The 9636-nt window shown below is 63.0% G+C and overlaps 1 protein-coding gene across 1 annotated transcript; it reads right to left on the bottom strand.

The window, feature by feature from the left end:
- Positions 1 to 1049: 1049 nt before the first annotated feature.
- Positions 1050 to 5944, bottom strand: LOC132321845 (zinc finger protein 271-like). The gene is made up of 3 exons (XM_059835256.1): positions 5887 to 5944; positions 4763 to 5691; positions 1050 to 1821 (listed from the first exon to the last, which is right to left on the bottom strand). The coding sequence occupies exons 1-3, from the start codon at positions 5942 to 5944 to the stop codon at positions 1117 to 1119; spliced, it is 1692 nt and encodes a 563-aa protein (XP_059691239.1). The 3' UTR covers positions 1050 to 1116.
- Between the last annotated feature and the right edge of the window lie 3692 nt (positions 5945 to 9636).

Consider the following 9636-nt stretch of genomic DNA (forward strand, 5'->3'; position numbering starts at 1 on the left):
TCGGAGCCCACTTTGGGGAGGGCCCCCCCACACTTCTTGCCTTCGCCCGGCCTGCAGCCGGAGCACAGAGCCAAGGATGTGTTTGGCGCAGGTGTCCGCAGCGGGACCAGCGGACCTGTCCGGCGGTGCCGGGGGGCCGTCATCCCCCCGACCCTCGGGGCAGCCCAGAGACCCGAACCCTGGGGTTGGGGTGGGGGTCCCGTTGGGTCACAGTCCCCTAAGCAGCATTAGACCCCCTCCTCAATGCGCTGTCGTTCCCCGCTGCGTGACTCCACGTCCGGACGAGGAAGACCTGGGGGGACGAGGGGACCCTGGAGCTGCGGATTTCGGCAGGGACAGCCCCTGCAACCCCCCCTGTCCTGGCCCTGGGGAAAACACAGGCGCGCACAGCCCGCGGCCAGTAAACAACAACTCTTTACTATGGCAGGCAGGGAAAGGAAAGGGATCGCGCGCCCCGGCACGCCGAGCACCGGGCTCGCGCTGAAATTATCTTGCCGGCGGCGGCAGCGTTGGCGGAGCTGCTCCAACAGCCCTATTTGCGGAGGACTGTTGCCAAATTAATGAGTTACAGCACCCTTCGTGCTCATGCAGGGAGGAGAAAGCTGCACCGCGGGACTCCACTTTGGGGTCCCCCCACTTTCCTCCCCCCTTTCCCCCCCCAAACCCCATGGCGAAACACAGGCAGGTAATAGGCTCGGCCCCATCTACACAACGGCCACAACACGGACACAGCGCGGCAGAAAGGAGGTTCGGGGCGTCCTGAGCGCTTGGCTCCCGCGGCGGAGAGCGAGCCCCGGTCGCCCGCCTGGCACAGGCTTCCCGCAGCTCCGGCTGGGACAGGGCCAAGGAATCCCCGTGGGCAGCTGGTGCCAGTGCCGTGTCCCTGTTCCGCACGGGAGAAGCGAAATGTCCCCTCAAGTCCATCCCCACCGCGGCTCCTCTCCCACCGGTGCCTGCTCAGGCTCAGGAGGTCTCGGCTGCCCGCGCCGGCGCGGCTTGGCAAGGCTCCTGCTACCCTGCCGCGGCTGGAAGCCCCCGGGTCCCCCCGAGCCGCCTCCAGCTCGGCCCCCCAAAAGCAGTGGGGCCGGACGCCCGGAGGAGGAGCATGGCGGGCGCCTATCCCAGGTGGATCCGCTGGTGCCTGATGAGGGCCGAGCTGACGATGAAGCTCTTGCCGCAGTCGCCACACTTGTAGGGCTTCTCCCCGGTGTGGGTGCGCAGGTGGGTGATGAGGGACGAGCTCTGCTTGAAGCTCTTCCCACAGTGGGGGCACTGGTAGGGGGTCTCCCCGGTGTGGATGCGCTGGTGGCGGATCAGGGCCGAGCTCTCGAAGAAGCTCTTCCCGCAGCCGGCACACTGGTAGGGCTTCTCCCCGGTGTGGGTCCGCTGGTGCTTGAGGAAGGCCGAGCTGTAGCTGAAGCTCTTGCCGCAGTCGGCGCACTTGTAGGGCCGCTCGCCCAGGTGGGTCCGCTGGTGCGTGTTGAGGTTGGAGCTGCGGTTGAAGCTTTTCCCGCACTGGGGGCACTTGTAGGGCCGCTCGCCGGTGTGGATGCGCTGGTGGACGACGAGGTCCGAGCTCCAGCTGAAGCTCTTCCCGCACTTGGTGCAGGCGTAGGGCCGCTCGCCGGCGTGCAGCCGCTGGTGCTTCGCCAGGTCCGAGCTCTGGCCGAAGCTCTTCCCGCAGTCGGGGCACTTGTAGGGCCTGTCCCCGCTGTGGATGCGCTGGTGGGCGTTGCGGTTCGAGCTGCGGGTGAAGCTCTTCCCGCAGTCCAGGCACTTGTAGGGCTTCTCCCCCGTGTGCAGTCGCTGGTGGATCAGCAGCTCCGACCGGCGGGAGAAGGTCTTCTCGCACTGCCCGCAGGTTTTCGGTGCGTCCCCCCGCCGTGCCCGCCGCCCCCCCTCGGCCGCCAGCCGCCGCCCCGCCGCGGGAGGGCAACACCGGCCGCTCCTCAGGGGGGCTCCGGGGGTCCCAGGGGGGGGCGCAGTGGCTCTGGCAGGCGTCCCCGAGCACAGGGCTCTGGGGGACACCCTCCTCGGCCCCCCGGGACAGGATGACGTCCAGCTCCGCCAGCTCGGGGCCGTCCGGCTCGGGAGCTTCCTCCTCGTTCTCGCTCCCCGTCCCGTCATCTGCCGGGGCAGAGAGAGACAACGCTGACGGGAGAGATTCCCGGCGCCAAGGGGAAAAGCGGGGAGCCCGAAGAATTTGGGTGGACAGCTGCCGCAGGCCAATCCCAGAACAGAGGGCAAGAAAGCTCTTCCCAACCCCAGCCTGGTGGCTCCGTGCAGAGCCCCGGATACCCGCCAGCTCGGGACGTTTCCCAAGACGGAGCCCGGGGCCGTCGCTAAAGCCGCCAGCCCATTCGGGGTGGGGTCCCGGCTCACCTGCAGGGGCCACCCTGAGGATCTCCCATTCCTTGGAGTCGTTCGGGTCCGGCACTCCCAGCTCTTCCTCCAGCTCCAGCCGGGAGATGACGTTGGGCTTGGGAATCGGGAAGTCTGCTCCGGAAAAAGGGGGAAAGAAGCCACCGGGTTTGTTACGGGTCTGTTACGCGGGGTTTATTAAACACTCTATATATATACTTTTCAATGGGGGTACGGCATTTCGGATTCAGGCCGGCAGCTGGGAGAGAAAGGCGATAAAAGGCATTTCCCGCCAGCAGACCGTGGCTGCTCAGCAGGTAACCTCGCTTCCGGCGTCTCCCATCTTCCGAGGAGGGATGTGCCATCCCAGCTCTGCATTTCTCCGCACCCAACGCCTTAAGCAACCCACACTCCCACAAAAATTGCACCTCCTTTTCCCCCTGCGCCGAGAGGGCTTGCGAAGCCAAAGGCAGGCGCCCAACCCCGCGGTGCCGGCTGCGCCGAGGCACGTCGGGGACATCTTTTGTTCTCGCCGTGCCCGCAGGATGCCTCTTTTTTTTGGCAGCGGATTATTCTTTGGCGGCGAAGCCCGGCGCGTGGCGGGGCAGGCGGCGGCACGCCGCGGGGAGCGGGAGCGGGCGAGGCCGCCAGCCTTACCCAGCAGGATCAGGGACTCGTAGCTCTCCTGCATGACGCCGCCGGCGCCCACAGCCGCCGCGTCGAAGCCCGACAGCACCTGCAAGAGAGGGAGAGGGGGTTCGGGGCACCCCCGGCGCGGGCGCGCAGCAGCCGCCCTCCCGCCCTCGCCGTGGTCCCCACTAACCGGGCTCGAGCGGCTCCCGGGGCGGATGTGGGGGGCTGCTCGCAGGGCCCCCCCGCCCTCGGCTGGGGATGTGGGGGCCCCCACCGGCCCCGCAACCCCTCCCCGGCTCCGCAGAGGGACCCCCCGGTACCGGCGGGGGGGGGGGCCGGGCGGGGCGATGCTCCGGGGCTCGGGGAAGCACCGCCGGCCCCGCGGCCGCTCCGCCCGGGCTCCCGGATGGAGGAGCCGCCGGTGACCCAGGAAGTTCAGCCTCCGCCGCCGTGACCGGGGAGGTGCGGAGGGAAGCGGGGGCCAGGAGCGGCGGCGCTTGTCCCCCTCCCCTTCTGCGCCGCCGTCCCCGTCCCCCTCTCCGTCCCGTCCCCATCTCCATCCCGTCCCCATCCCTGTCCCGATCCCCTTCTCTGTCCCGTCCCCGTCCCCTTCTCCATCCCATCCCCGTCCCCTTCTCCATCCCCATCCCCCTCCCCCTCCACGTCCCCCTCTCCGTCCCGTCCCCATCCCTGTCCCGATCCCCTTCTCTGTCCCGTCCCCGTCCCCGTCCCCGTCCCCATCCCCCTCCCCCTCCCCTCCACGTCCCCTTCTCCGTCCCGTCCCCATCCCCTTCTCCGTCCCGTCGCAGTCCCGGCTCCGCAGTGGGCTGACAGCAATGGGTGGGCAGGGGGGCACAAAGCCTCCCCCTCCCCTTGCACTGGCAGCCCCGGGAACTTGGGGTTTGGGGCTCGGGAGGGAGCTCAGCCTCCAACCCCCCCCCCGCCTCCAGCCGAGGTCCTGCTGGCTCTGCTTCCGCTGGGATTTATCCGGTCTGGACGAACCCCACAGAGCGGGACGCCGTCCTCGGGGAGAAGCTGCCGGTAGCCACGCAGGGCCGTCCTCTCGCCGTTCAAAGCCCCCCATCTCCCACCCTCCGCGGGGCTTTGCCAGGCTCTGGGAGAGGTGCGGGTGCTCGCTGCCTCCCCGGAGGGAGCCGCTCAAGGCATCCCCGTCTCTGAGCTGGCCCTGCAGCTTCGCCCCCCTCCCCTGGCTCGCCCGCCCCCCCGGGCCACGCAGCGAAGCTCCACAGACCCCGGGGGACCCCCATTCAGCCTCAAAAAGACACAGCAGGAGCTGCGGGGGGTGGTGGATGGAAGACGCCTTCGCTCAGGAGCCCCGCCCTGTGCCCCAGCCTCTGCGTCCGCCTTTTTGGGTGAAAACCACCCCAATTCCTCCGCGTTCCCCCACCCCAGTTTCCCCACCTGTGAAACGGCAGGAGCTGCGTGCTCTCAGCAGCTTGCAGGCCGGGAGCCGTCTGGGATGGCCGCCGCTCGGCACGGAGGGCGCAGGAGTAGACTGGGGTTTGGCAAGGCCCCCGGGGACCCCCCCAGTGCCAGAGGGAGCGTCTTGGGCACCACTCTGCCCCAGATCCACGCCCCGCCGCCCCGTCCCCGCCGCGCCGGTGGCCTCTTCTGCAGGACGGCAGATTTTATTGCTGAGCGCCACACAGAGAAACCTCGGGGAGGGGACCCCGGCACGAGGGAAGGGGCAGCACGGCCGGCGCCGTCAGAGGGACTTGCCGTGCTGCAGGCGCCAGTGGGTGATGACGTTGGAGCTCTGGGTGAAGCTCTTGCCGCAGTCAGGGCAGACGTAGGGCCGCTCGCCGGTGTGGACGCGTTTGTGCTTGGTGAGCGCCGAGCTGGTGGTGAAGCTCTTGCGGCACTCGGGGCAGACGTAGGGCCGCTCGCCGGTGTGCACCCGCTGGTGGGTGGTGAGGTGGGCGAACTGGCTGTAGCCCCGGCCGCACTCCCCGCAGCGGTAGGGCTTCTCGGGCAGGTGGGTGCGCCGGTGCCGCAGCAGGTAGGAGCTGGTGGAGAAGCTCTTGCCACAGTCGGGGCAGGCGAAGGACTTCTCGGCGCGGTGCGTGCGCTGGTGCTTGGCCAGCAGCGAGCTGTCGGCGAAGGCCTTGCCGCATGCCGGGCAGGGGTAGGGCCGCTCGCCGGTGTGGGCGCGCCGGTGGATGGTGAGCGAGGGGCAGTCCCGGAAGCTCTCGCCGCAGTCGGGGCAGCGGTAGGGCCGCTCGCCCGTGTGCAGCCGCTGGTGCCGGGTGAGGTTGGAGCTGCTGCCGAAGCGGCGCCCGCACTCGGGGCAGGGGTAGGGCCGCTCGCCCGTGTGCGTCCGCCGGTGCTTCACCAGGTCCGAGTTGACATTGAAGCTGCGGCCGCAGTCACGGCAGCGGTAGGGCCGCTCGCCGGTGTGCAGCCGCTGGTGGGTGAGGAGGTGGGAGCTCTGCCCGAAGCAGCGCCCGCACTCGGGGCAGGCGTAGGGCCGCTCGCCCAGGTGGCTGCGGCGGTGGGTCAGCAGGTTGGAGCGCAGGCTGAAGCTCTTCCCGCAGGCCTCGCAGGTGTTGGGGCACGACCGTGTCGCCCCGGCACCGCCGCCACGCTCCTGCTCCGTCCCCTGCCCAGGGGACGCGTCCCCTCCTGCTCCGCTCGGCGACATGCCCTCCCTCTCCAGGCTCTCCTCCTGCCCGTCACCTGCCGGGGAGACGGGTGACGGGGAGACAGCGCTCGGGAGGGCAGGGACAGGATGGGGAGGGGGTGCTGGCGCAGCCGGCAGCCGCCCCATCCGGGCCTGGGGTGCTGACCGCACTGCACGCTGCCCTCCGCTCCCAGCCTGCGGGGACGAGCGCCGAGCCCAGCGCCGAGCCCAGCCCTGTCCTGTCCCAGTACCTGCCCCGGCGTCTCCCCAGCTCGCTCCTGCCTTGGGGCCGCAGGTGCCGGGGTCCATGCGGGGCCAGGAGCCCTCCGTCCCCTGGGGAGAAGAGAAGAGAAGAGGAATCGGGGGGTGGGCTTGCCTGGGACGAGCGGCTTTGGGGCCGGGGGTCAGGCTGCAGTGCAGACCCCTGTCGCGGGGCTTGGCAGAGGCCGCATCCTGACGGCTCTCGCCACCGTTTCCGCCTGGATCGCAACAGGGGCCGACAGCCCGGAGCGCAGTAAGGGGGCTGGCAGGCAACGGGGGCTCGCGGAAACGATGCTTCGCCCCCAAAACCTGCCCGAGGCTGTGCAGGGCAGAGGGAGGAAGGGTCTGTGGGTGCTGGGGGAGCAGAAACCTCCCCCTCCCGCAGGGGAGCTCAGGGCAGCCTGCGGACCCCTGCCCTCAGCGCCCTTCCATGGAGGGACAGTGGGGACATGGGAGGACACGGGTGTCCATCATGGTCCCACTGTCCCGGTGTGGCACGGGTGTCCCTGCTCACCCTGACTTGCTGAGGGTCCCGCCACCGTCCAGGGGAACAGGGACACCCCCTCCCACCAGACCCCCGGGTGGGTGGGTGGCGCAGGAAGGGGCCGGAGCAAGCAGCGGGGCCGGGGAGGGGACGCCGGGGCCGGTGGGGCTGGCCAGACCCAGTGCTCCGGGAGGCAGCATCCTGGAAGCACCCTGCTGCTTGTGCCCCCTCACCCCATCCCACCCCAGGAACCCCCCCAGCTCCCGCTGCCCCCGTCCCGCAAGACCACGGCCGCCCCCCATCCCAGCACCAGTGGCAAGGGGATGCCGGCACCTCGGGGAGGGTCCGGGGCTCTCCGCAGGGCAGGCGCGCTACCCCCAGAACCCCCTCCTCCCCCCTGTGCCCCCCCCCCGGACCCTTTTGGGTCGGCAGCCCACTTCGGACCCCCCCCCAGCGCCCTTCCCGCAGCATCGCTGACCCCGGAGCACCTGCTGCTCCTCGCCGCCAGCCAGGACTCCCTGAGGACAGCTGTGCTCTGCGCCGAGCCCCCCCGGTCCCCTCTCTGGCCCTTCAACACCTCTCCCGAGGCGCTTTGTTTTGTCCTTTATTGCCATTCCAGCCGCTCAGGTGCGAGTTACAGCGCTCGGTACAGTTTGACATGTGGGGATTTTTTGTTTCAGCCCTGCTCTCTGTTTTCCGCCCTTTGGGACCCATTTGTATCTGTTATGGGAGTCAGCTGGAGAAACCGTCTTGGAGTCTGGGTGACTGGGAGCTGCAGTTGGTGATTTACAGTGAATAATTCACTCTGCAGATGGGGATATTTCAGAGGAGGATTCTTACAGGACCTAACTCTGCTCTGGCAGCCCGTCCTGCCCAAAGGCAGTGCTGGCACCAGTTCAGCAGCATGTGTAGTCTTGATAGACACGAACAGCAACAGCACCGTGTTCTCTTTTTCAGACAGAAAACTAAAGCGCCTTGTTTCTGCTGGTACTACATTTAATGAACTACTTTCCCATCTAACTTTGTATAATCTTAAATTAGTCGTATCTATTTAAATAAAGGTTTGTGCTCCGCCCAGTAAAATTAAGTTTAATTACCGACCTGCTCAGGTTGTTGGTACGATGTACAGAGCTGCAGCGAAGGAGCGGGTGGCGTTGTCTCCGGCAGCCGTCCGTTCTTCGTTTTGGTGCTCGGCGTGCTGCAAACCCAAGCCAAAGCGGGAGGCGCGCTGCTGCACGTCCCCATCCGGGGGAGTTTGTCTGTTTCCCTCCCCGCCCCCCCACTGTTTGGGTTTTTTTTTTTTGCCCCTGGTCCTGGCCGCTTTGCCGTACGTAACGCAGTGACGGACCGCCGCGAGACGGCTGCGGGTCTGGCTGTGGAAGGGTGTGTGTGGGTGAAGCAGATGCCCAGCACAGAGGAGGGTCGGGCTGTGAAGCGTAACCGGTTTGTGCGACTGTGGGGCTGTAAATTCATTCAAGGGGCTTTGCGGTTTCTGCTGTCGCCTGACGGGCGGGCAGCTGTTCTTGCATGCAGGTGCGGAAGGTGAGGGCGCACCACAAGACACAAAGCTCGCTCGTTTTCCGCCCAGGAATGCCAACGGCAGAGGCGATGGTGCCATGAAAAGAGAGTTGTGAAGACGCTAAAGATGGCTGTGTGTCTCGTGCAGAATAAAATTCTCTGTGCCGCGTGTGTGTGTGACCTGGCGTGGTGTTTCACCATTACACATCGTACCTGCTGCGATGTGTCCGTCCTCGACGCAGCTTGCCTTCGTCTCCGCGTCGTCACAGGTTTTGTCGGACGCGCCGTTGGCTGAGGGGGTGGCAGGTGCTTGGGCTCCTGTCGGCGCAGTGGCAATGGCTGGGTGCAGTTGGTGGTTTGATGCTGCGGTGTATCTGCCACACACTCGTTCCCCTGGGAATTTGGGATTCCCAGAAAAACAGGGCCGGCAGAGCTGAAGCGCGAAATCCTGGAGCAACCGAGCTGGACTGAAGCGCTTGTCCGACCTCTGGTCACAACACGGTGCTGCCGTCGTTTTACCTGGGATTTCCAACATCCCTGGTTTGTTATTTTAATTATTACTGCTTAGTATTTACTTTAAAACATCTAGAATAAAAACTTAAGTAACAGTAACTAGAACGATCTTTACGAGTAAACAATGCTTAAACTCTAGCTATTACGCACAACTTTACAGACAGTAATTACTCCCAATTTATATTATAAAATTACAAGCAGCAAAATATAAATAATAGATCACTAATTGGGATTAATATCTGTAGAGAAACAACTCTAGGTAGCATAAAAAAAAATAAATCACAGGCACTCGTTAATCCCACTTAGTAGTAAAGTGACAATTAAAACCTCAGAGTGCAAATAAATAAAGGAAGTATTATTTAGGGATGAGTCACGACTAAATCTTATTGTAGCTATTACTTAACGAACCCGACGGTAATTATTCCTAATCTGTACTGTAATTAAAATAAATTTAGCAATCCTTTTTTTTTTAAGTGATAAAACTAGTTGAGAGTCATTAATAGCTAAATTTAAATATAGCCATTATTAAATGAATTGCAAGCATTAATGACTCCCAATAGGAAACAAAATAAGAAAGTTTTAGATTGCAAAATGAAAATAGAATCCGTGAGTTCACAGGCAATGACAACTCCGGCTTAGAACCCAAATAGTAACTGAAGCTTTAGGCTTTTACATAAGAAGAAATAAAAATGAGTCATTAAATAATGGCTGTATTTAAATGTAGGTATTAAGAAAATTCACAGGTGGTCATGATTCTTAACCAGAACCAACTACATTAAGAGATTTAGATTTAAAATAAGATCAGAAAACTAACAGAGCATCACGACCACCCGTAATTAAACATAGCTATTTTTGGGGACCCCCCCCAAACCACAGGTATTAATTACTTCCAAGAAGAGCTCAAGTGAAAGTGGAAACAGTGCAAATAAAATTTGAGTAGTACACAATTAAATTAGATTTAAAAAAACATGTAGAGCACTAACTGGGCATCGTTAATGCCTCTTTCTTTCTTAACAGCAGTATTAAATTTACACATTAATGATGCCCGAGCAGTATCTTCATCGTGTAGATTTCCAGATACGAAGCAGAAACAGAACACTCATTAGGAGCAGTTTACTATAATAATACCTTAGCGCAACTATGGTAATTACAGAACCCCTAATTCGGCTCCAATCCGCACCAGGAAATCACGACTTAGAAGAGTAATTAACTTTTCCTTCCGCCT

This window comes from Gavia stellata, unplaced genomic scaffold, assembly GCF_030936135.1.
Source record: "Gavia stellata isolate bGavSte3 unplaced genomic scaffold, bGavSte3.hap2 HAP2_SCAFFOLD_1041, whole genome shotgun sequence".
NCBI lineage: Eukaryota > Metazoa > Chordata > Aves > Gaviiformes > Gaviidae > Gavia > Gavia stellata.

What these genes read in the sequence shown, in the direction of transcription:
- LOC132321845 (XM_059835256.1), bottom strand. Translation starts at nt 5,944, where the DNA reads ATGGACCCCGGCACCTGCGGCCCCAAGGCAGGAGCGAGCTGGGGAGAC. An exon ending in CTGGGGAGACGCCGGGGCAG is followed by an intron (nt 5,692 to 5,886) that starts GTACTGGGACAG and finishes TCTCCCCGGCAG; the next exon opens with GTGACGGGCAGGAGGAGAGC. An exon ending in GCTTCACCCAGAGCTCCAAC is followed by an intron (nt 1,822 to 4,762) that starts GTCATCACCCAC and finishes CGCCGGTCGGAG; the next exon opens with CTGCTGATCCACCAGCGACT.